This window comes from Dendrobates tinctorius, unplaced genomic scaffold (assembly GCF_039654945.1).
Source record: "Dendrobates tinctorius isolate UK_male_01 unplaced genomic scaffold, ASM3965494v1 ptg000028l, whole genome shotgun sequence".
NCBI classification, from domain to species: Eukaryota; Metazoa; Chordata; class Amphibia; order Anura; family Dendrobatidae; genus Dendrobates; species Dendrobates tinctorius.
In genome coordinates, this window is record NW_027361696.1 from 83,097,390 (window position 1) to 83,125,339 (window position 27,950).

Below are 27,950 nucleotides of genomic sequence, written 5' to 3' on the forward strand. Positions count from 1 at the left end.
ATCAGAAAAAGGGCCCACCCCAATGTCTCTCTGTCCTTCCTCAGACAAATCAGACAGAAGCATTACATCAAGAAGTTCCTCCTCCGTTATCCCAAGTTGTTGACATTTGTTTTTATCATTCAGAGCAAAAAATTTTTTCCACTTAAGTTTTCGTGTAAATAGATTAATATCCTTAACCCATACAAATGGGTCAAACCTGGTCGTAGGAACAAAAGATAACCCCCGCTCAAGAACCCTCTTCTCTATATCTGACAAATTATGTGAGGACAAATTAATTATCTGATTACCATTGTCCCATTTAAAGAGAGCCCTCATTTTTGATTGTTTGTCCGCTCCCGTAATTTGTATGGTGCTAGGCCCCTGGTTTCTAAAAAAGAGGCTGAAGAGCAAGCTGAGGAGGAGGGAGAATTTACTACAGAATTTGTTTCTGGCTTTTTGGGGAAGGTCCTTACAGAGTAGCGCTCGGTGTCCTGCCATCTTCTGAAATTACCCCTACATCCACGTCCCTTGTTTCTAAAGTATGGTCTAGAGGTATATGATTTAGGACCTCCTTCAGCATCAGAGGATTCAATGTCTGAGGATGAGATATCACCAGGAATACCCCTCGGGGCAAGGGCAGGGTATGCCCGTTTTTCCCTGAACTCTGTTGAATCCCTAACAAATCGTTTATGCTTCCTTTCTTTAATAAAAAGTTGGTATTTCTCAACAGTATTCTTAAGATTTTCTTCCCTTGTTACGAAATCCGCAGCTGTTTTCAATTTAAGGGTTGCCTCAGTCAATTCCTTCACCCTCAATGAAGTCCTCTCTAGAGTTATTTTCTCTTCATCTAATAATATCTGCATTAACCGTACAGATGATGCAGTAATCTCCTCCTCCCACCTTACAAGTAAAGATGAAGTCCTACTCCTTGGAGCAGGTATTAGAGGTATCCTTAGACCACGCGGGACAATCTTTTGTTTGATATAATTTTCCAGGGATTGTACCTCCCACCAAGACTTAATATTCTCTTTAAATGCCTCCAATAATTCATTTATTGTGTCATAATTTCTTCCTATTTAATGGGAGGTACTACCACCAGCTCAGGGGCACAGCGATGGGGAGCCCCTGTGCCCCTACTTATGCTAAATTGCTCCTGGGCTGGTGGGAGGACACTCAGGTCTTTGGGGACGAGGATGTCGTCTGGTCCCCTAGGATATTATTCTGGGGTAGGTACATTGATGACATCCTCGTCCTCTGGGCGGGGTGTGGAGAATCATTCAGATCCTTTGTTGATACCCTTAACAATAATGAGCTGGGTCTTTTCTTTACCCATGAGGTGGGTGGAGATCAGATCACATTCCTGGATGTCAATATTTCTATCTCTTCAGATGGCTTGCTTAAAACCAACCTGCACCGAAAACCAACCTCAACTAACAGTCTCTTAAGGTGGGAAAGTCATCATCCCCCCCCTCTTAAACGAGGTATACCAAGGGGTCAGTTCCTCAGAGTTCGGAGGAACTGCTCTGATTGGAATGATTTTGAAACCCAGCCGAGTGATTTATGGAGGAGGTTTAGGAGCAGGGGCTATCCAACAAGGGTGATTGAACCGGCCTATAAGCATGCTAAACAAGTAAGCAGGACATCATTGTTGACTCCGAGGGTAAGGGAGGACTCTAATGCAATCACTAGATTGATAGGTACCTTTGATGATCAATCCGGTAAAGTTATGAACATCTTGGAGAAGTATTGGTCTATCCTGAAAATGGATAATGACATACGTGACTGTATCACCCAGGGTCCATCAGTGACATTTAGGAAGGGTAGGTCAATAAGGGATCGGGTGGTAGGTAGCCACCTGGAACCTCAGAAGAAAGAGGAAACGTGGTTGCGGAACAGAGCAATTGGGACCTTTAGGTGCGGACACTGTAGCTTTTGCAAATATATCTGTGTATCCCATACTTTCTGTAGTGCCTATACAAAGAGGATTTATGAAATGAAAAGCTTTGCGAACTGTAAAACCACTGGAGTTGTTTATCTGTGTACTTGTACTTGCCCCCTTGACTATGTTGGCAAAACAAAGCGTGAATTACGTGTCCGCATAGGTGAACATCTGGGGGATATTAGACACAAAAGAGATACCCCCTTAGCCCGTCATGTCAATATGGTGCATGGAGGGGATGATAAACATATTAATTTTCGTGTTATAGAGAGAGTGCAGCCCGCGGTCAGACAGGGAGATTGGGATAATAGAATCTTACAGCGTGAGACACGCTGGATTTTTTGGCTTGAATCACAGAGTCCAAAAGGCCTTAATGAACAGCTAAATTTCAGTAGTTATCTATAATCAGTGTGTTTCACAATTTCCCAGCCAGCTCTTTATAGGGTTTTTGATAATTTGGTCGGTATATTATTACTATTGGAATTTTTTATTATTTTTCATTTATTTTATGTAGGGATACAATTATTTCACTCCATGCCTTTGAGGACTATTGTTATCTATTTTTTTGAAGTTTTGGGCGTTCTGAATAGTGAGGCTGTTGAATTGATCGGCCGCATATTGTTTGCGAGATATGGTGTTTCTGTTGAGAGGGACGTATTGTCCTATTTTGTTCCAGGCACCATTTTGTGAATCCCTGTTTCTATCCGTGCTGTCTAGTAAGGTGCGCGGCGTCTATGTTATCCAGGTAGCTGCTGCACCGCATGTCCGTCCTCAATATGATCCCTTCCGGTTTAGACCTCCATTTTGGATTTTGGTAACCGGAAGTGGGCGTTCTATATCGGCGCGGCATCTTTAAACAATGGCGGCGAACGCGCTTGGAGTAAAGTCGCATACTGCATTGTTCTCTCGGCCAGGGGTAATGAGACCCCACTTTTTGACCCCTGATGAACCCTCAGCGGACTAAGAGGGGGAAACGCGTCGGGTTTCCATATGCATCAAGTGGCTGATAAGTATAATGTTGTACATTATTTTTGGCAGATCCTGCGGTGGTACTATCTATTTAGATTTAATCTATTGAGCAATTATGCTATGTGACTTTGTATGCATTGCTATTTGAATATTGGTGTACCACGCTGTATAATCAGAGATGAATATGGTAGCCTTATTATTCTTTACTGTATTTTTGTGAATTAGGGTGATTCTACCCTCACTTGCAAGGTAATGGCTGCCGTAAGTGCTATATAGGCTTTTTTTCACTGCCTCCAGTGTGCAATATTTATTCAATATGATGTGCTTTTTCTTGTAGCCGTTTTTTAATTTTGCTATCTGGTAATTGGGTCTGCCATTTGCAGCTTATTAGCATTTTTGTGACTACGAGATAAGTCCTTCTTTAAGCTGCCGGATATTAACTCCATTATATTTTTTTTACTCCGAGATAAGTCTTTTTGGGGTTCTTATACTATTAGAAATACTACGAGATAAGTTCATAGCAATTTAGTATTATCTATGAGACTAATTTTGTCTCTTTATTTTTTCCGGTACTATAAGTGTGTGTGTGTTTCTTTTTTGTGTCCCTTTTTGTATATGTAGGGAGACGTAGGGGTTATTAGGGATACCGACGTTGAGCGGGGGCGCCATATCGTCTACAACTAGGGTGCCAACCTCCGCGGCTAGGAAGGGTGAAACTAGGGCTGACTAGGGTAATTTAGCCATTGGCCCATTACTTTGAATACTGAAGAGAACTAAAAACAGTATTTGTTCTCCCTTCATTTTTGTCCTCTACTACTCCTTCTTTTAGTCATTTTCACTAATGTTTTTAGTCATTGAATTAAAAGCTAAATTTTAGGGGTTATTCTTTTTTGTGCTTCTGGTGTTATTTTTGAATATATAATCCCCACTGATTAATTTTGAGGTCTGTTTTTGATGACATGAGGCTGGGCTGTGTGTAATCACCCTGTATGCTTCCTTGATCCATCTCATCATGTTCTGCCTGGAATGCCACCTCTTTGATTGTGAGCAGAGAGCATTTCATAAGACAGAGAAGCGGGATGGTGTTACTAGTTATGATATCATCGCCGCTCACCATCTTGGTCAACTCCTCAAAAGTTTTGTAGGATGGTACATATGTCTGACATCCATGTCCACTTTTGAGGTCTTGTGTGGAGACTGAACTGAATACCGATGGCCTTGTTGATGCTGGTAGTCAACAACTGCCTTCTTCTGCTCTCAAATCCTTTACAACATGTGCAGTGTTGAGTTCCAATGCGTGGGGACATCACACACCAGTTGTTGAGCTGGAAGCTGCAAACACTGCTGAAACCCGGCAAGGGCAGCAGAAGCTGGAGCTAACTTTCTAAAATGGGCACACAAGTGGCCTACTTTCACAAGCAGATCTGGCAGCTCCGAGTAGCTTTTGAGAACCCATTGAACAACAAAGTTAAGCACAAGGGCCAGGCATGGTACATGTGTGAGCTCGCCTCGCCTCAGAGCCGCCACCAGGTTCCGGCAATTGTCACACATGACCATGCCTGGCTGTAGGTTCAGCGGTGTCAGTCACACATCTGCCTGCTCTTTCAGAGCTGTCCACAGCTCTTCAGCATTTTGCGGTTTGTCACCTAAGCATATTAGCTTCAGTACAGCCTGTTGATGCTTGTCTGAGGCAGTGCTGCAGTGCTTCCAGCTTCTGACAGATGTGGTCATTTTGGAGATGGAGACTGAAGAGGAGGAGAAGGTGCAGGAGCTGTAGACTGTGGAGGCAACCTTGATTGACGTAGGGCCCGCAATCCTCGGTGTCCGTAGGACGTGTTCCATCCCAAGGTCTGACTGGGTCCCGGCTTCCACTGTGTTAACCCAGTGTGCCATCAGTGAGATGTAGCGTCCCTGCTCACAAGTACTTGTCCACGTGTCCATGGCTAGGTGGAATTTCCCAGTAACAGCGTTGTTCGGGCATGGGTAATGTTGTGACACTTGCTTGTGTAATGCCGGGACAGCACACGAAGAGAAATAGTGGCGGCTGGGGACCGAGTACTTTGGGACGGCCGCTGCCATCATGTTGTGGAAAGCTTCCGTCTCTATGAGCTTAAAAGGAAACATTTCAAGCTCAAGCAGACAAGAAATGTGTGAATTTAGTACGGTGGCCTATGGGGCATTGACTGCGTATTTCTCCTTGCGTTCAAATGACTGGGGTATAGACAACTGAAGGCTGCTCTGGGACAAGGATGTGGACGTGCTTGATGATGGTAGTAGTTGAGTGTAGGCAACGACACATGCAGGGCAGGAGGCATCTTCGCATGCAACATGGACAGGGGATTAGCTTGCACGCACAACAGTGGAAGAAGCAGTGTTTTCACCCACAGACACTGTTCCTGGAGCCTGGTGTTCAGTCCACAAAGTCGGGTGATTTGCTGCCATGTGCCTGATCATGCTGGTAGTTTTGCAACCCCTGCTGATGCGGGCATGGCAAGTGGTGCAAATGGCCTGTTTGGGGTTATTGGCAGAGTCTTTAAAAAACAACCAGATTCGAGAAGACCTAGCAGTTGTAATGCCAACCTCCGTCGTGTTGGTGTTACGTGGAATGGTTGCCCGCCTTCTGTCTGCGGACACCACTCTGCTTCTTCCTGCCTGTTGGGGTGCTACGCCTCCCTCCCCTTGTGTGCTGCTGTCCTCGCTCTGCATGTCCTCCAGCCAGGTTAGGTCAGTTACTCTATCATCCACCACCTCGGCTTCCAATTCCGCACTCTGGTCCTCCTCCTGCCTTTCTGGCAATTGTGTCTCATCATCGTCCACCTGTTGTCACACGTTCTCACCGTTGCCTTTATGTGAACGTGGCTGTTCAAATATTTAGGCATTGCTACTTGCGATCTCATCTTTCCCCACTTCAAGTGGACAGGGCGAGAGGCCCGAATCTATAAATAGAAAAGTGAACAGCTCTTCGGAGTGTCCAAGTGTGGGATTAGTAGTTGTCTCCGGGCACTCGGCATGGCGGGAGGAAGGAGGATCAGGGTGAGGAATATGCAGTCGAGACTCACGGCTACTCAGACTTGACGGTGTGGAAGACAGGGTGCTGGTGGTGGTGGAAAAGTGACTAGAAGAATTATCCGCTATTCAACCAACAACCTTTTGACACTGCTCTGGTTTTAATATTGCTGTTCTGTGGTCCTCTATGAATTCAGACAGGAAGGTCATGTGAGAAGTTGTCAGTGTGTGTTGTGGCACAATTTCAGCTTTCCCACGGCCTCAGCCTCTGCATGCACCATCACCATTGTGTCCACTTCCCTGTCCCTTGCCACGCACCTTGCCCATTTAAATGGACTACAATATTTTCCACGTTCACTACAAATGACTGAATTGGGAATAAACTTGATGATCCGTGTGCAGGAAAACCACACTTTAAAATATCTGGACTGTAGGTAAAAATTTATCTTCGTTATCAAACTGGTGTCAATAACTAGGGTAAGACACAGCAAATACAGTGGAATGGAGGCCTGAAATGCAACAATTTGTAGTCCACAGATAGATCAGGTGCCTGATGGAGATACCACACTGTTCAATATGTGGCCTGTATTTTTTTAATTTTTTTTACCCCAAAATAGTCTATAGAACTAGGGTAAGACATAGCAAAAAATGGTGAATGTAGGCCTGAAATGCCACAATTTGTAGCCCACAGATAGATCAGGCATCTGACGGAGATAGCCCACTTTCAAATATATGCCCTGTATTTTTTAGGGGGGCCAGCAAAATTGTGTCAATAAGTAGGCTATGACACAACAAAAAAATTCTATGAAGGCCTGAAATGGCAAAATTTTGAGCGCAATGATATGTGATCCGTGTGGCAGACAAAATCCAGTGTAAAATATCTGCCCTGTAGCTAAATATTTTTTTGTCAGCTAAATATTTTTTGGCAAAAAATAGTGTCAAAAAATTGTATGAGACACTCCAAAAAAATTCTACAGTACCATAAAAAATGTCAGAATTTTCTGCGCACTCAGATGTGATGCCTGGGACGGGCAAACCCGTTTAAAATTGCTGGATTTTCACTCTGTACTATGAAAAGGATCTGGCTGTAGTCTGCAGTGTCAGCAAGCAAATGGATAAAAAATGGGGTTCTGGATTGCTTTGGAATAAAATAATTAGGATTAAGATGCAAAAAAAATTAGTCCTAGCAACTGATACCTGGGGCTAAGTACATATATAATAGGCAGCAGCAGCTGGAGACCCCAATCAGAGAACAATAAAACATCCGGACTCCTTATCTATGAACTGGTCCAATATTTATGTTTCTCCCTCTCCCATAATCATTTCTGCTTCACGTCACTTGTCTCATCTATTGCATTTTTTCTGTGCTGTATTGTGCATAAATATGTGACTCTTCAGATTTTGTATTAGTCTATGCCTGATGAAGAGACCTGAGTAGTCTCGAAAGCTTGCAATGTGTTACCATCTTTTCAGTTAGCCATTAAAAGGTATCAACCACTGAGGACTCTCAATTCTGAATATGTGACATTTTGATCATTTTTAATTGTAGTTTTGTTGCTGGTAGTGCGGCAATACAAAAATAATTTCAGTATTTAATTTTTTTTCCAATGTTTTATTCCTCTCTTTTAATGTTGAATGCTAAAAAGAGGCAAAATAACATAGAAGAGGAAAAGGAGGAGGAGATTGTAACAAAAAACTATAATATATTCTGTCACAGGCATTTCTGGCTATGTGTGGTAATAGCAGGTACGCAGGATGCAGTGACGAGACGCGAGACAGATATAACTTTAAACGTTAACTTTTATAGATAAATGCTGTTAGGGCTATTGTTACGCAACCAACAGAATAACAGTAGTTGTCCTTGCAAGGAGCCAATACACATAAACAAGGATTGGGAGAACACGACTAATCTGGCAAAAACCGGTCACTATATGGCCGCGGAATGACCGACTACGGGTCCATAGTCACGATGTATCACTTATCCGTCCTGACGTGCCTCGGCATTCTGTTCCACGGTGTGTCTGCATTGTAGCCACTGGGCCCAGCCACTGAAGATCTGGCTTAGTCTTCGGGCGTTCCGACGCGCAGGAGGAGCTGGGGCACAACAGGCCCGCGGAGAGTTCTTTGGCGGGATGTCCCCCAGCGGAGGCAGCGGGATACCGCTTGGGGTGGGAGAGTGGAGGTCGCAACTCCCTGACAGGGACTGGCAGCGGGGGTGATAAGTGGCGGTTGATAGGCCACAGGCGCAGTCTGTGGCCACACTGGAGGATCCACAGCATGCACAGGCCCAGTCTCTACCACGGACTGGAGCGGGCCGGTGGCAGCTGCGGGCGGCAAAGGAGGAGTCACCGCCATGGTTGGGAGTGAAGCGGTGGTGGCTGCGGGCAGCAGCAAGGAGGCCGCAGCTGCGAGCTGGAGTGAGGCGTCGTCGGCCGCGGATGGCTGCGAGTAGGCTGCAGCCGAGAGCTGGAGTGAGGCAGCAGTCTTCTTTTGTCGGTAAGCTCGGTGCCGTCGCCCTCCTGTTGCTGTCCTTCTCTCTGGTAGCTGCTCGTGGCTCTCGCTCTCTGGCCCTCACCAAGTCTCCACCTCCTTCTCCCTCCTTCTGCTGACCCACACAGTCTGGCCCTCTTCGCCCCTCTTTTCTGGACTCCTCCCCCAACTGCCCTGTCAGTCTCAGCGGTCCATCCCCTAGCTCTGCTCCCTGGAAACAGATACCCCAGGAACCTAGAAGACCGTCTCCTCGGTTCTGGCCCGGGTACTCGGCAGAGGCCTTTCCTCCTATATATGAGTCTGTGTACAGTATGTAGTGGGAGACTCAGATGAACCCTTTACAAGCAGAGATGTCCCCTTCTTACCGATTGTTCCTATAGATGCAGCTATGTTATGCTCTTGAAGATTAACTCTGTGGGAACAGCTGTATTCTCATTTATCAGAGCTGTATAATACACAAATACACCTTACTACTTAGCTGATGAATAACAATATTCAAAGTGAAATAAAGTTCAGGCTCCTGGCTATATGTGAGGCAAATGTTCGCCTAATTTATCGTTTGTTGATTCACTTGCCCAGTGGGAGGGATCAGTGAAATAATTTACCACGTTTGTGATTGTCATTTGGTGAATATATTGGTGAATATATGAGAATCTATTCTCCCATTGTAGTCTATGGACCAGCGAGTTGATTAAACGGTGTGAGAGGACAAATCCTGACAGATCTGAGAACAAGGCGATAGTAAAATGTTTCTTGGTGACAGCTCATAGAATAACTATGACCTTTGTAAAATGTACATTCATCTATATGTTCTAAATTAGGGTCACCTTGTGTGCAGCCAGATGCTTTCCATATTAATCAGCCATTGTCATTTAGTACAAAGTTCTTGAAGGACCGCAAGCCTCAAAGAAATACTGCCATCTACAAGACTTGTTCCTCCAAACTGATCCTTAAACTTGAGAGGAAAGCTGCCTATTGATACATAACATTTGCACATTTTCCATTACTTGCAATATTTCTGTATAAAATTAATTTCTTTTCCAGTGAAAACCAAGAAAAGATGATTTATTACCTTCTCCTGGATCGTAAAGAAAGATATCCAAGCTGTGAGGATGAAGACCTCCCTCCTCGGAATGATATAGGTATGGATGTGAATGGTCACTGATGCAAATAAAACACCAGTATAAGCTTTAGCGTTAAGTCAGGACTTTGTGCAGAAATTCGAGTTCCTTGCCACTAAAATCGTCACACCATATCTATGTGTAGACTTTACTTTGTACACAAAGTCATGCTGGAACAGAGAAAGAGCTTCCATAAAACTGGTCCAATTGTCTAAAATGTTTTGCACTCTGTTGCATTAATATTGCTCTCCACCAGTAATAAAAACCGTAGCCCAAACCTGGAAAATGAGCACCACAAAGCCATCCATTCTTCTAAAAACTTACAGAATACCACATAGAGAAGTTTTATTCATCAGACCAAGGAAAATGTTTCCACTGCTCCACAGTCCAGTGATGACATGCATTACACCACTCCTTTGTGTAGCCCCTAGTAAATTTAGTGTTACGTTTAATGATCTTAGACTTGTGTGCAGCTGATGCACAGTTCTTGAGCTGAAGTCACTTCCATGGTTAGTTTGGAACTCCATAGTGGATGATACAAAAGGACCGGTGATTTTTAAGTGACAAGCATTTTCGCACTTGGTGGCCCTGTTTTTTGGGTTTTTGATGTCTAAGTTGTGCTAACTAAGCTGTTGCTTCTATAAGTTTTCACTACACAATAATAACACAGTTCACAGGGCAGGTCTGGTAGATCAGATATTTCGGAAGCAATCTTGTTACAAAAATGGCATCCTATGCCAGTTTAAAGGGAATATGTCAGTAAGATCAACCCTACTGAGCCGTCTATACGCGCATGTAGGTTATAGGAAGCCAAATAAAATAATACCTTGATATCTGCGGTCCAATGTCTTATTCCAGAGAAATCCTTTTTCTTCTTAATATGTAAATGAGCTGTTAAGATTTACGGGCCGGACATGGATCTCCTCAAGATTCTGTCTCCAGAGCTTATTATAAATGGAAGGAGGAGATACCAGTGTGAGACATGTAGATCAGGAGAACAGACTGTCAGTCATTATATGTTTCAGATTGGTAACGCCTCCTTTTATGCAAAATAATCCTTGGAGTTAGATTCTCCAGGAGATCTATGGCGCTTTCATAGATCTTAACTCATTTACATAATAAGAAAAATGTAGATTTCTCGGAAATAAAATATTGAATCGCAGATATCAGGGTGTCATTTTATTCGGCTTCCTATGACCTACTTGCCCATGTAGACAACTTAGGAGGGTTCATCCTGCTGACAGATTCCCTTTAAGGTCAATGAGCTATTTAGTACAATCAATGTTACTATCAATATTTTGTATGAATATTTCATAGCTGTGTGCATGGTTTTATGTACCAATCTGAAGCGCATTAGCTCAGTAATTAGGGCAGCCTACTTTCAGGGCATTTAGTGCATGTTTACTACATACTTTCCAATTTTGCAGAGATTGTCCTGAGCTTTGAACCATAATCCTAGCAAATTTAGGGCATTCTGACCAAAAAGGTTGGGGTATGCGTAAACTCTGCTCCAACGTGGGTGATCCAGCGTAGATTGGGGTGTTCCCAGGGCAGTCTCAACAGAAATATTAGTACCTATACTATTTTCTCTAACAATATGACATCAGAAAACTGCATCATGGAGAGCTTCGACTTCCAAAATTAATCCTTGTCTGTAATTGTAAAATGCAACCAGAGACATAACTTATTACTTATAAATTCCACAGATGCTTGTAGTATTTGATATTGCCTAAGCAAGTTCTACAAACCCTGCCTTGAAATCTTTATCATGTAACCTTTCTCTTTATTGAATCGATCTGTCACCCGCCACTTTTTACTAACTCTCCTTCTATTGGTTAAAAACAAACTATGGTACTTATTTTTCATTAAAGAATGATCTAAGGAAAGTGCAATCGCCAATTATTTCTGCAAAGGCAAATTAATTAATGATAGAGTGGATGGAAATATATAACTAACACTAAAACCTTCAAAACCCATTGCATTGAGGAGGGGTTTGGACACTATGACCCTTTAAGTCCCTTCCAACGCTAACATTCTATGATTTCTATAAAAAGAAGCTAATGCGAAAATAATCAAACATGGTTCAGTATTCCAAAACTATCTCTGTATGACCCTATTTATTATGTTTTTTACATTTGTAAAATAGATCCACCTCGCAAAAGAGTGGATTCCCCAATGCTGAACCGCCATGGAAAACGTCGGCCTGAGAGAAAGTCTATGGAAGTCTTAAGTGTGACCGATGGTGGCTCACCTGTGCCAGCACGACGGGCTATTGAGATGGCACAGCACAGTCAAAGGTAGAAACCAGCCTTTATAATATACGTGTTTTACAATTTCAGCTTATGTTTTCAATGGTTATCTTTTATATTGAGCAAGTATGATCCGCTATTTTCAAGACTCCAATAAAGGTGGTCACAATTATGCGGCCACCTCTCCATTCGTCATTGGGCTAAGACACGGTTCCACCAGACGATTTCTATTTGAGTTCAGCAAGGACGCAACATGGAAAGGTGGTGTCTTCGTAAGACAACTACTTTCGTAAAAGTCATTGCCATACATATTTGGTACTTATTCTGCGTTTCCCACCACATTATAGCAGTACCGAATAGAATGAGCAAAATTGTAAGTGCATCTTTGGGCTAAAAAAGCAAAAATAAGTAATGAAATTTCATGAGATTGGACTTCTCTAATGTGCAATTACCAATTTTCAAGACTGAAGACAGATAACAGGCCATAGGCCAAACGCCTGAAAGGCACTGGTAGACTATGCATCCTTTAAGAGTCCAATGGATGTCCGTAGTGAATGAGAGTGCATACACAGATAGCTGTGGATCACTGAGTGAGACCACTCACCTGAACCCAGAATGAGCAAACTGCATCTTATATATCTATATGATTCTGACATATTGGCCTCCTTTTTGATATGACAAATTCCCTTTAATTAACAATCTTGGGAAAATATAAATATGTATACAGTACTGTGGAAAAGTTTTAGTCAGGTGTGGAATAAATGCAGTATAAGAATGCTTTTGAAAATAGAAGTGATAATAGTCTATTTTTTATCAATTAGCAAAATGCAAAGTAAAGGAACAAAAGAGAAATCTAAATCACACACAGTATTTTCATAAGCACTCTATGGCTTCACAACAAACAGCATCAATTTTTCTGTTTACACTTATACACAGGTTTTGAAGGAAATCAGCAGGGAGGTTGTTCCAAACATCTAGGAGGACTGGCCACAGATCTTCTGCGGATGTCACTTGTGAAAAACTTTGTTCCCATTTGTGTAATCCCAGACAGATTCGATGAGGTTTGGATCAGAGTTCTGTGTGGGGACAGATAACCATTTCCAGGACTCCTTGTTCTTTATTATGCTGAATATAATCCTTAATGACATTGTCTGTGTGTTTCGGGTCGTTGTCCTGCTAGAGAATAAATTTGGAATCAATAAGACAGCTCCCTGATTTTATTGAAGAATGGATAAGTATCTGCCTGTATTTCTCAGCATTGAGAACATCAAGAAATGGGCAACGTTGAGGACCATATACTCAGTGGTCGACCAAGGAAACTTAGTTCAGTAGATGAAAGACACATCATTCTTAATTCCCTTCTAAATTGGAATATTTCCAGCAGTGCCATCAACTCAGAACCGGCAGCAACCACTGGGAACCAGCTATACCCATTTACTGTTTGGAGAAAACTGGTTAGAAGTGATCTTCATGGAAGAACTGTGGCCAAAAAAATAAAATATATTCAACGTGGAAATAACACCAAGCAACTCAACTATGCACAAAAACATAAGAACCGAGATGCAGAAAGATGTCACCAGGTGCTCTGGACTGATGAGTCAAAATGTGAAATATTTGCAGAGGGCAGTTTGTTCCTGAAGGTCTAGAGAGAGGTACAAAAATGAGTGTCTGCAGGCAGCAGTGAAGCATGGTGGAGAGTCCTTGTAAGTTTAGAGCTGTATTCCAGCAAATGGATTTCAGAATTTAGTCAGAAATAATGGTGTCCTCAGTGCTGAGAAATCCAGACAGACACTTAATCATGCAACACCATCAGGGAGGCTTCTGATTGGCTCCAAATTTATTCTACAGCAGAATTACGACCCCAAACATACAGCCAATGTCATTAAGAAAAGGAGTCCTAGAAGTGATGAAATGGCCCCACAGAGCCCCAATCTCAAAATTATGGATTCTGTCTGGGATTAGAGAAAAGGATATGTCTCTATGCACAGAAGATCTGTGGTTATTTCTCCAGAATGTTTAGAACAGTCTCTATCGAATTCCTTCCAAAACTGTGTGCAAATCCCTAGGAGAGCTGGTGCTCTGATTTCATTTTGCAGGCAAAGGCTGGAGTCTGGTCACACTAAATAATGATTTTATTTACATTTTTCGTTTGTTAGTTTACTTTGCATTTTCTTGATTGCTAAAAGTAAACTATTGACATTGAGATATAGAATATCAAAAATAAAATCCAGAAAATCACATTTTATAAATTATACAAACTTAATTGAATTTTGCAGTGAAAAATAAGTATTTGATCCTCTACTGTCCATTAAAAGTTCTGCCTCCTAAAGAGCAGTTAGACGCTCCTAATCAACTTGTCACCTGCATTGAAGACAGCTGTCTTACATAGTCACCTTTATAAAAGACTCCTGTCCACAGACTCAATAATTATTTCCTTCACTGTGTATATATACAGCTCTGGCAAAAATTAAGAGACCACTGCACAGTTTTATAAAAATCAGCTTCTCTATATGTCTGACAGCCATTCCTTCCCAGTGTCAGTTGAATTCCATCCAGAGTACACCTCATTCTACTTAATGTGCTTCTGATTAGGTGATCACCTGAACCAAATCTTATTTAACGAAGGAAAGTATAAAAAACCCTGCTGTGGTGTTCACAATCCTCTTGCAATAGGACAAGCTGGATGGCAAAACAAGTGCTAGTAATATCCCAAAAGTAATAGGAATGAAAAAATAACTTTTCTTTTCAACTCCTTTAGAATGGTTAAGGCTGGTTTCACACTTACGTTTTTTTGGGCTGCGATTTTGCGCATACATGCGCATGCTTTTTTCCCCTATATTTAACATGGTTGCACATTGTCATGCGTTTGTACGCGTTTGTATGCGCATGCGGTTTTTTTGTAATGTGCGCCCAGGCTCACAAAATGCAACCTGTTGCATTTTTGGTGCGTCCGACCTGTCTCAAAAAAGCGCATGCGCACGGAATTCACCCAAAAACACATTAAAGTCTATGGGAGCGCTGACATGCGCCTGGTCATGCGCACGTCTGCATTTAAAAACAAATGCTTTTTTTGTAAAAACCATGCGTAAAAAAACAAGAAAACGCATTAAAAACGCAAGTGTGAAAGTAGCCTTAGGCTATATTCACACGTTGTGTTTTTTTTCTCGTTTTTTTCGCGTTTATACCAAATGAAACATTTAAACACTTAAAAGAAGCTTCCTGTTCATTTGAATGAATTCCGCACTTTCTGTGCATATTGATGCATCTTTTTCCACGAAAAAAACGCATCGCGGAAAAAAACGCAGCATACTCATTAATTTCACGGAAAATTCCGCATTTCTAGCTATTTTCTATGTGACTGGGACCACTCCAGAAAAAAACGCATTAAAAACATGCGTTTTTTGCGCAAAAACCGCATCGAAAACGCACGGAAAACGCGAGTTTTCTGGGAAGGAGTCAGGTTTTCATGCACAAATTTTCTGCATACGTGTGCGCATAGCCTTAAAGTCTTGAGTGAGGAAAAGAAGGGCTCAATTGTTGCTTTAATAGCAGAGGGATACAGTGAGCGTCATGTTGCCTCCATTCTTAAAATTTCTAAGACAGCAGTCCATTACATCAAGGTCAAGCAGCAGACATTGGGGACAACAGAGCTACAGACCAGCAGAGGGTGAAACCGACTCTCCACTGACCGGGATGATCGTCATCTTATTAGAATGTCACTCAGCAACCACAGGATGATATCAAGTGACCTACAAAAGGAATGGCAAATGGCAGCTGGGGTGAAGTGCACGGCAAGAACAGTTCGTAACAGGCTCCTAGAGGCAGGGCTCAAGTCATGTAAAGCTAGAAAAAGCCCCGGGGGAGAGGGGGCTCCTCCAGCACCGCATGGCTAATTACTGTATGTCAAAATTCAAATTAGCGATGTGTAGTGCAATGAGGAGAGCAGCGCTGCGGAAGGCAAAGGGGCCCCCAGCGCCGACTCCAACCCCCCCTCCCCCCGCTCCCCGCATTGAAGGAGGAGGCAATGATGGAGCCTGGAGGAAAGAGCGTCAGCTGACGCTCCCTCTCCTATCATTCCCCGCTCTGCCTCTGACACAGCGGGTGCGCGATGACGTCATCGCACTCTCACTGTGTACCAGGCAGGCAGTGCAGGAGAGGAGACAAGAGCCGGGAGCAACGCAGGCACGAGGAGAAGGTGAGGAGTGTGTTTTTGTTTTTTTAAATCAGTATGAGTACTGGACTGTGGGGTCATGCTGGGGGGCTATATACCATGCTGGGGGGTGCTATATACCATGCTGGGGGGGCTATATACTATGCTGGGCTGTATCATACCATGCTGGGGGGGCTATATACCATGCTGGACTGTATTATACCATGCTGGGGGGGCTATGTACCATGCTGCGCTGCATCATACCATGCTGGGCTGTATCAAACCATGCTGGGGGGGCTATATACCATGCTGGGCTGTATCATACCATGCTGGGGGGGGCTATATACCATGCTGAGCTGTATCATACCATGCTGGGGGGGCTATATACCATGCTGGGCTGTATCATACCATGCTGGGGGGGCTATATACCATGCTGGGCTGCATCATACCTTGCTGGGGGGGCTATATACCATGCTGAGCTGTATCATACCATGCTGGGGGGGCTATATACCATGCTGGGCTGCATCATACCATGCTGGGGGGGCTATATACCATGCTGGGCTGCATCATACCTTGCTGGGGGGGCTATATACCATGCTGGGCTGCATCATACCATGCTGGGGGGGCTATATACCATGCTGGGCTGTATTATACCATGCTGGGGGGGCTATATACCATGCTGCGCTGCATCATACCATGCTGGGGGGGCTATATACCATGCTGGGCTGTATCATACCATGCTGGGGGGGCTATATACCATGCTGGGCTGTATCATACCATGCTGGGGGGGCTATATACCATGCTGCGCTGCATCATACCATGCTGGGCTGTATCAAACCATGCTGGGGGGGCTATATACCATGCTGGGCTGTATCATACCATGCTGGGGGGGGCTATATACCATGCTGAGCTGTATCATACCATGCTGGGGGGGCTATATACCATGCTGGGCTGCATCATACCTTGCTGGGGGGGCTATATACCATGCTGAGCTGTATCATACCATGCTGGGGGGGCTATATACCATGCTGGGCTGTATCATACCATGCTGGGGGGGCTATATACCATGCTGGGCTGCATCATACCTTGCTGGGGGGGCTATATACCATGCTGGGCTGCATCATACCATGCTGGGCTGTATCATACCATGCTGGGGGGGCTATATACCATCCTGGGCTGTATCATACTATGCTGGGGGGGGCTATATACCATGCTGGGCTGCATCATACCTTGCTGGGGGGGCTATATACCATGCTGGGCTGCATCATACCATGCTGGGGGGGCTATATACCATGCTGGGGGGCTATATACCATACTGAGCTGTATCATACCATGCTTGGGGGGGGGCTATATACCATGCTGGGCTGTATCATACCATGCTGGGGGGGGCTATATACCATGCTGAGCTGTATCATACCATACTGGGGAGGGCTATATACCATGCTGGGCTGTATCATACCATGCTGGGGGGACTATATACCATACTGGACTGTATCATACCATGCTGGGGGGGCTATATACCATGCTTGGGGGGGGCTATATACCATGCTGGGCTGAATCATACCATGCTGGGGGGGCTATATACCATGCTGGGCTGTATTATACCATGTTGGGGGGTTATATACCATGCTGGGCTGTATCATACCATGCTGGGGGGCTATATACCATGCTGGGGGGGCTATATACCATGCTGGGGGGGCTATATACCATGCTGGGGGGGCTATATACCATGCTGGGCTGTATTATACCATACTGGGGGGTGCTATATACCATGCTGGGCTGTATTATACCATGCTGGGGGGGGCTATATACCATGCTGGGCTGTATCATATATAAAGTGCTCTCAGTGAGAGAAACAAAATAGGAATCTTGTGGGTATGATACCTTTTAATGGCTAACAAATAATAGTGAATGTTGCTACAAAGCAAGCTTTCGGGATCAGCCTGATGAAGGGACGTAAGCAGAACTTTCCATACACTATATAAAAAGACACATATGCATGTTTTTCTCAATATCTGACATGAAATCAGAATAAACCTTTCCCGTTTTAGGTCAATATTTGCCAGATGCCAGAATAATAAGAGAGAAAGTTTGAAAGCATTTTTATTACTTACTGCAAAGTCAAAAGTTTACATACACTAAGATTACTATGCCTTTAAACAATTCTGGCCTGCCCATATGATGATGTCATGTGTTTGGAAGCTTTGGATATGTTTTTTTTTTTTGCAACACATCAGTTAATTAGAGACACACCTGTATTTTAATGTGCACCTGAAACACACTGCTTCTTTGTTTACCATCATGAGAAAGTCCAAAGAAATCAGCCAAGATATCAGGAATAGAATTGTGGACTTGCACAAGTCTGGCTCATCCTTGGGTACAATTTCAAGATACCTGAAGGTGCCTCGTTCATCTGTACAAACAATTATACGCAAGTACAAACAAGACGGGAATGTCCAGCGATGTCCCAGAGATGAACGTGCATTGGTCTGACATGTGCATATCAACTCAAGGACAAAAGCAAAGACCTTGTGAAACGAGTACTGTATCAACATGGGCTGGAAGGCCACTCTGCCAGAAAGAAGCCATTACTTCAAAAGAAATATAAAAAAGCCAGATTAATGTTTGCAAGTGCACACAGGAACATAGACCTTACTTTTTGAAGACATGTCCTGTGGTCTGATGAAACTGAGATTGAACTTTTTGGACATAATGCCCATTGTTACGTTTGGAGGAAAAAGGGAGAAGCTTGGAAGCCTAAGAACACCATCCCAACTGTGAAATACTGGGGTGGCAATGTCATGTTTTGGGGTTGTTTTGCTGAGGGAGGGACCGGTGCACTTCACAAAATAGATGGATCACGAGTAGTGTTGAGCATTCCGATACCGCAAGTATCGGGTATCGGCCGATACTTGCTGTATCGGAATTCCGATACCGACTTCCGATATTTTTTCAATATCGGAATTCGGCATCGGAATCGGAAGTTCAGTTGATTGACGGCCTGACGTCATCATGATGCGCGGTGTGTGCGCATCATGATGCGCCGTCATTTCGGGCCTTCCGGGGGTCTCTGCCGGCCTGCCGGGGGGCTGTGTGGACTGCCCGGGGTCTCTGCCGGCCTGCCGGGGGGCTGTGCCGGCCTGCCGGTGGTCTGTGCACCCTGTGGGGGTCTGTACCGGCCTGCCGGGGGGCTGTGCCGGCCTGCCGGGGGGCTGTGCTGATGTCCGGGGGTCTGTGCAAGCATCGTCCGATGGGACTACAAGTCCCATCGGGCGATGCCTGCTACCATGACAGTGATTGACACATTAGCCAATGATGGGACAGTAGTAGTCCCATCATCCGGCTAATGTGTTAAATGTTAAAAAAAAAAAAACAAAAAAAAAAAACACTACATACATACTACATGCATGCTACATACATACTACATGCTACATACATACTACATACATACTACATACATACTACATATATACTACATACATACATGCTACATACATACTACATGCATGCTACATACATACTACATGCTACATACATACTACATGCATGCTACATACATACTACATACATGCTACATACATACTACATGCATGCTACATACATACTACATGCTACATACATACTACATGCTACATACATACTACATGCTACATACATACTACATGCTACATACATACTACATGCTACATACATACTACATGCTACATACATACTACATGCATGCTACATACATGCTACATACATGCTACATACATACTGCATGCTACATACATACTGCATGCTACATACATACTACATACATACTACATGCTACATACATACCACATACATACTACATGCATGCTACATATATACTACATACATACTACATACATACTACATGCATGCTACATACATACTACATGCTACATACATACCACATACATACTACATGCATGCTACATACATACTACATGCTACATACATACCACATACATACTACATACATGCTACATATATACTACATGCATGCTACATACATACTACATATATACTACATGCATGCTACATACATACTACATACATACCACATATATACTACATACATACAATACATACATAGACATACAGTACATATAACATAGAGTAACATACTTACCAATACTTGTCACATTGTTCCCCGAAGCCATTGTCTTTCCGGAATAAATATTAACATAACAAACCACAAAAATACTCACCCACGATCCGAAGCAGTCCACGAGTGTGTCCCACGACGATCTTGGGTAGAGAACGGCAGCATCAGATGATGCTGCCGTTCTCTACGGGCTGCAGGAATCCAATGACGGAAGGTAGGTATCCTTCCGCACTGTATTCCTCCGCCACTTAAAAAAAAAAAAGTCCCTAGTCTCACTTTATGCCATTGCTGCGTGGGAATTTCCCACACAGCAATGGCATAAAGTGAGACTAGGGACTTTTTTTTTTTTAAGTGGCGGAGGAATACAGTGCGGAAGGATACCTACCTTCCGTCATTGGATTCCTGCAGCCCGTAGAGAACGGCAGCATCATCTGATGCTGCCGTTCTCTACCCAAGATCATCGTGGGACACACTCGTGGACTGCTTCGGATCGTGGGTGAGTATTTTTGTGGTTTGTTATGTTAATATTTATTCCGGAAAGACAATGGCTTCGGGGAACAATGTGACAAGTATTGGTAAGTATGTTACTCTATGTTATATGTACTGTATGTCTATGTATGTATTGTATGTATGTAGTATATATGTGGTATGTATGTAGTATGTATGTAGCATGCATGTAGTATATATGTAGTATGTATGTAGCATGCATGTAGTATATATGTAGTATGTATGTAGCATATATGTAGTATGTATGTAGCATGTAGTATGTAGCATGCATGTAGTATATATGTAGTATGTAGCATGTAGTATGTATGTAGCATGCATGTAGTATATATGTGTTATGTATGATGCATGTAGCATGCATGTAGTATGTATGTAGTATATATGTAGTATGTATGTAGCATGCAGTATGTATGTAGCATGCATGTAGTATATATGTAGTATGTATGTTGCATGTAGTATGAATGTAGCATGTATGTAGTATGCATGTTGTATGTATGTAGCATGTAATTTTTTTTTTTTTTTTTTTTTTTTTACATTTAACACATTAGCCGGATGATGGGACTACTACTGTCCCATCATTGGCTAATGTGTCAATCACTGTCATGGTAGCAGGCATCGCCCGATGGGACTTGTAGTCCCATCGGACGATGCCTGCACAGACCCCCGGAGCCTGCACAGACCCCCGGAGCCTGCACAGACCACCGGCAGGCCGGCACAGCCCCCCGGCAGGCCGGCACAGCCCCCCGGCAGGCCGGCACAGCCCCCCGGCAGGCCGGCACAGCCCCCCGGAGCCTGCACAGACCACCGGCAGGCCGGCACAGACCACCGGAGCCTGCACAGACCCCCTGGCAGGCCGGCACAGCCCCCCGAAAGGCCCGTACAGACCCCAGAGAGGCTGTACAAGGGCAGGAAAGGATTTTTCTTATTCCGATACCGGAAGTCCCATAGACTTGAATGGGACTTCCGGTATCGGAATCGGCGATACCGATACTTTTTTTAAAGATCGGCCGATACCATCCGATACGATACTTTGAAGTATCGGACGGTATCGCTCAACTCTAATCACGAGAAAAGAAGAATATGTGGCAATACTGAAGCAACATCTCAAGAAATCAGCCAGGAGGTTAATGCTTGGGCAGAAATGAGTCTTCCAAATGGACAAAGACCTGAAGCATACTGCCAAAATGGTAACAAAGTGTCTTAAGGATAACAAAGTCAATGTTTTGGAGTGACCATCACAAAACCCTGATCTCAATCCTATTGAAAATTTATGGGCAAAGCTGAAAAGGCAGGTACAAGCAAGGCGACCTACAAACTTAGACTGTTGTCATCTGAAGGAGCATGGACTGTAATTACAGACTATACTGGTGGGAGATACAAAAGCTGTGGCCCAACCAAAAGTTTGGAGACAGTGTGTATTGCCTGGTACTGGGGCAGTGGATCTTGTGGACTGCAGGACGTTGTATTGTGGCCATCTACCTGGAATTTCTGTAAGACTGTGGACATGAGGAATAAAAAATAGTTGCATCATTACCCTGCGTAGGTGATTATTACAATCCACAACCATAGATCCTCACACCACCCCACACCTTAATCCTGGAAATAGGAGTGTGTGTGATGTTCTCTCATCAAGGCCTCTTCATGGCGTTGCCCATGTGGTCTCATCAAATTCGAAGAATGGCATATAGTGATGCATTCTGTACTGCAAGTGAAATTATATATTACATTCCAAGTCTAAGGCATCAAACAGTGTGTGTAGCACAGGCGATCAGACGATCGCAGTTTCAAATCTCCTAAGGGGGCTATTAAATACTGTAAAAAGTGAGAAAAAAGTTTTAAAAAGTCATTTAAAAAAACCCAACAAAAACACAAGTTCAAATCACCCCCCCTTTTGCCCTATTGATAAAAAACATTAAACAAATACACATTTGGTGTCACTGCTTTCAGAAATGTCTGATCTATCAAAATATAAAATAAATTGATCCGATTCGTAAACAGTGTAACGAGAAAAAAATTGAAAAGTCAGAAGTACATCTTTTTGGCCTCTGCAACATAGCAATAAAATGCAATAAGGAAACGTGTCTACCCCAATATGACTTAGATAAAAAATAAACTATGCATGTTTGGTGTCTACATACTCGTGCAGACAGGTCAGTTTTACCAAATGTTGAATATGGTAAATAAAAAACTCATGAAACAATTGTGGAATTGCACTTTTTTTGCAATTTCATCGCACTTGGAATTTGTTTCCCATTTTCCAGTACCCTATCTAGTCAAATCAATAGTGCTATTCAAAAGTGCAACTCGTCCGGCAAAAAAACAAGTCCTCATCTGGTCATATTGCGGGTAAAAAAAAAAAAGTTATGGCTCTTGGAAGCTATAACTGTACTATTATATGTACCATTATATGTATAGTATAGGGTAAGCATGAATCTAATATGACAGAGCCTCTGAACACATTAGATATACAGGAGCTGAACTATAGTGTATCTAAAAGATATGGGAAGGCTACGCATATTCGAGGTACCTTCATTGTTGTCAGAACGCAAGATCACATTATTTCAAAGAATACAAGAGACAATCCCTGATTATATTGTAGGAAAAATGATGTATTGCTTAAAGGGAAAAAGATCACATGAAATTGCTAGATGCAGAAGGAAATCATACCACTTGACCTATATATCTATCTGGCTGAAACGTAATCCTCCCAAAGCATACAATTTAGATCAGGGCAAAATGGGGTCAGCGTCATTGTTCCATGTGCCGTAGGTAATGGATCTTTCTTTTTGTAGGTCCAGATCTGTGAGTGGCGCGTCGACTGGTCTCTCATCCAGCCCTCTCAGCAGTCCAAGGGTAAGTATTGAGAAGGAAATACACAGCATTACAGACTGCAGAAGTGAACTGAATACCACGGCATTACTGTGCCGGCAGATCACATTGTCACCTCCCAGTGCCTTACATTACATACACCATCATGAGCCACCATCTTGCACCAATTCATGCAAACCCTCCTTATGGCCACAGTTGTTTTCTGCATCTTTCATCATTGCCGTACTCAAATATGGTGGTATCCCACCCAGTATATAAAGAAATTCAATATATCAATGGTACAAAGGGATTGGGTGTGAAAATTCAGCTTATCCGATGTCCTTCTTTCCTACTTTGAGAGAACAGTTAGCATACACATAAAATAAGTGGCATGTCTTGTAGAAATTGTTTGGATTAGACTACTTTTCATGTATAATGGGGCCTTAAAGGGTTTTCAACTACTGGAAATCTATCGTAATCACCCCAAAGTTTTGCACAAAGTAAAAAATAAATGTCAAAAGTGACTTTTCCATGCCAAATAATCACAATTCAGTTTGTTCTAGTCAATAGCATTTCCACACAAAACAAAATTGTAAAATGTGTAATTCATATTGAACGCAACTTTTTCCCACCTACTTGAGAATGGCCGTTGATGAAAGTTCATACCTGTTACACCTTATACACACAGCAGTACAGCCCATGTCCTATCACATTGCTCCATCTCATTGTCAAAACATCAATGCCCATCGGGCACTTTTCTGTCCCCCCTTGCCAGAGTCCCGTATTCACTTTCTCCCCCACGCCGCTGGAAACCGCTGATGGGGAGGACCCACGTGCCATCTGGCAATCCAAAGCTGCTCACCGTCAGCCTGACCCGAAGACCCAAACGTTGCCTGCTAAGACCAGCCTGGGAGAGAAGCCCCTCCACACCATTAAATCCAACCCCTTACCGATTACCATGACTGCCTCCTCCCCACCGCATGACTCCTCAACTTCACCTCATCGCTCCCCATTGTCCCCTCCTTTCTTCCCTTCCTCACTACCTGCTCGTTTTTTCCCTGGTACTAAATCCACCACCAAATCTATCCCTTTGCCGCAGGTGACCCCTCACCCTTCTCCCCGTGGTAGTCCCCTCCCTACCCCGCTGGGCACCCCAGTGCATACGCCCAAGGACAGCCCGACTGGGACGCCCAGTGGCACCCCACCCTCAAGTCCAGGCGTTGGTGGGGTGGCTTGGAAGACACGACTCAACTCTATCAAGAATAGTTTCTTGGGTTCCCCACGTTTCCACCGTCGGAAATTGCAAGGTAGGTTTTGTTTTCCAATATATGAGAGCCATCTAGTGGTTAGGGTATGCAGATGGCTTCATTTTAGTATTGCTACTTTCAGTAGGTGGCACTAGAATTATAGTATTCTTCCTCTCTGCAGAAACAATTTGAATATTACATTTTCCATAGGAGCATGCATGGCCTATAAGTCTTCTTGCACTGACATGTCAGGCATGTCACTCTCCACAAGGAGAAATGTTACCCCTTATACTCCAACCAGACAGACTAAAAGCTTATACAGAGGGACCCCTGACATCCTTGATCAAGGACCATATTACTTACAGCATGCCTATAGTTATAATGCTCCTTGTATAAGTACTATAAGTAGCACATGTAAATATGTTAACTTTAAAGGAGTTTTCCCAAAACTGTAAGGTATTTCCTATTCCCTTGAATACCGTTGACCATTGGGCACCATAGCGATCCTAAAAACGGCTCAGAAACCCCTTGTACTTGCCTTCTTCTGTCCCTTAAAAAATGAATGGTGAAGCGGAGCAACATCTCTGCTTCATTTATTACAGCGCACTATACAGCCCAGTTCTGAACACAGGTCATTTTGCTGCAGATTCGTTGAAGATTTTTGGTGAAATCTGCAGGTGGATTTCTGGTGGGTTGTTCTATCCCACGTGGACGTATCCTAGGAGTTAGTATTGGAGGGGTTGCAGATTCTGTCTCTTTGAGATGGCATATCGGAAAAGGGGTGGGTGCGCTAGTGGCGAGACATGAAAATGAATTAGAGTGCTGTGCATAATGATATATGAAGCGTGGACAGCAGGACAACACCCAAAATTAGGAGCAAACATCACACCTGGAAGGGAGACATAGAAAGGGATGAAAAATGGGCAAACATTCAGGATGGACACAAATATATAACATAGATCTACAATAAATATAGTTTTTTCTTTTCCTTTTTAGTCTTTAAAGGTGTTGTAAACAACTAGGCAACCCCTTGTCAATGGCCTGTTGGCTCTACAAAAGTGAAAACAAAAATCTATAGTCGCTTCCTGGATTGGCACCATTTCTCCTCACTGGCCTCCTGACATAAACAATGTCAAGTGACTGCTGCAGCCAATCATCAGCCACTGATTGGCTGCAGCCCTTACAATTCTATACGAGCGGAAGAACATTTGTCTTTGGAAGTCTATAAGGTTGAGAGCCACGGAGTGGTGTTGGTACATGGGTAAATATAGATATTTTAAAAAACTTTTCTCAGCACCAAGGGGCCACAGTTTGATAACCCATTAAGATCAGATTTCACAATGCAAACTACATGCATTATTAAAGGGGTTGTCTGGTCTCAGAATAAAAGTCTGCAGTCTCCCTATGTGACTACAGACTGCCGAATCGTGACAGTATGCAATGTGCACACTGTCACGATTCCACGGTATTCCCCATGCAGGTGAAAGGTGACACGATCACATGTATGCAATTTTCATACCTGTAGTTACGTGGTCTTCTCTTACTTCTTTTCTACTGAGAGAAGCTTGAAAAGACTTGTCGGCACATAACCGCAATATGGAAATCGGACACATGCCTACCCCTTTGAATAGGGAACATGGGAATCATGACAGTAAGCACATCACACACACTATCACAATTCGGAGTCTGCAGTCACATAGATTGACTACAAAGTTTTCTTCTGAGACTGGGTAATAAACTTTAAAAATATTTCTTTGTCATGATAAGGCTAATGTACTTACTGTGAAAATTCATGTCAGAATGGCTGTATGATACTTTTTTTTTTTAAACCCTTTCCCTGTTATATTCAAGCAGATGTACTCGTAAAATGTTAATTTTTAATCTCAGTCTTATGCTAATTGTCACTGCACAATCTGTGCCGTCAGTGCTGATGTCATTGTGTATGAAAACACCCTATTGACAAGTGAAATGGAACGCTCGTTTGTCAGTTTATTCTTGCATCCATATCCTCTTCTTACCTATGGTACTTATTCCTCATTTTTCCTCAGTACCGACACCGGAAGAAATGTCAAGTCTCACTCCAGAGTCGTCACCAGAGTGAGTATTTACTTTTATGTTTTCACTAGATCGAGGCCCGATGCGAGGGCGGTAATGTCATGATGGGGGCAGGCTTTGCAACTCTGTCTCTCTCACCCCTGTGTCTGGGCAGGGGAGGAAGCAAAAGACAATACTGACATTACAGCAGGAGATCGCAGAGGATACATTTTGTGAGGTAAAATATTGTTTAAAAACAGTCAGTGAAATATTTTACCTCACAAAATGAATCCTCTGTGATCCCCTGCTGTAATGTCAGTATTGTCTCTTGCTTCCTCCCCTGCCCAGGAGATGTGGTATGCTCCGTACACAGTCAGACACATTTTTAAAATGAACTTTCGTTCGTGGGAAAACCCCTTTAATGTGACCTGCTTCCTCTGCCTGTAGACACGTCGCGCATCTGCCGCCAGGATCAGCCGAATGATGCACTGCGCCCGTGCAGAATCTGCGCAGGCGCAATACGACAGTGTAATACTGGTGGTACTGCGCAAGAGGTTGCGTGAGTGAGTAGTGTGTGTGAGTATGTGAGTGTGTGTGGTGCGTACGGTGTTCCGCTGGTGGTCCCGCACAATAGGTTGATACCAGCAGCAGTTTCCATATTGAGACACCCATCACTTGGGTGTCCCAATATGGCGGTCGGTGAACTTCCTCCGTTTGGAATTCTAGGATACGGTGACATCTGGACAGAACAGGAAATTAAAACATTACAAGACAATTATATAAATAGACTAGTTGAAGAGCCCGGCGTTGCCTGGGCATAGTAACTAACTATGGTTAGTTTTAACGAATTATAATGATTATCTATCTATCTATATATATATATGTGTGTGTGAAGAGAAAGAAAAAAATAGGATGGCACTCACCGTTCATGTGAATCAAATCACTTTATTTCACATACACAAGGCATCGGCATAGCCACGGGAGCAATGTGCTGGAAGACCATTGCTCCCGTGCCTATGCCGATGCCTTGTGTATGTGAAATAAAGTGATTTGATTCACATGAACGGTGAGTGCCATCCTATTTTTTCCTTTCTCTTCACAATGAAATGTTCTGTTTTTTCAACATGGGATTGAGCACCCGTTCCAAGTGGGATTAAGGTGTTTTTTTATTAATGTGAAAAAATATATGTGCAGATATTCAGGGCATTTTTCCACACAACGGTGCCGGATATCTATTTTCTCAATTTGTGGACAGTTATATATTATATATATGTATATAGCGCTGAGTGTAGAGCCCCGCCCACTCCACATAGCCACATTCACTATAATATCCCACATCA

General features: G+C 43.3%; 1 protein-coding gene across 7 annotated transcripts in view; it reads left to right on the plus strand.

Moving 5' to 3' along the window:
* Positions 1–27,950, plus strand: part of LOC141085596 (serine/threonine-protein kinase BRSK2-like) — a 443,438-nt gene that overhangs the window by 393,557 nt on the left and 21,931 nt on the right. For 5 of the 7 annotated variants that reach the window (XM_073571101.1, XM_073571102.1, XM_073571104.1 and 2 more), the window contains 5 exons: positions 9,428–9,525; positions 11,651–11,801; positions 23,314–23,374; positions 24,105–24,636; positions 26,625–26,673. In XM_073571101.1, the coding sequence (XP_073427202.1) occupies positions 9,428–9,525; positions 11,651–11,801; positions 23,314–23,374; positions 24,105–24,636; positions 26,625–26,673 (891 nt within the window). The remainder of the gene's footprint in view (positions 1–9,427; positions 9,526–11,650; positions 11,802–23,313; positions 23,375–24,104; positions 24,637–26,624; positions 26,674–27,950) is intronic. The other 2 variants (XM_073571105.1, XM_073571106.1) reach the window with 1 other exon arrangement.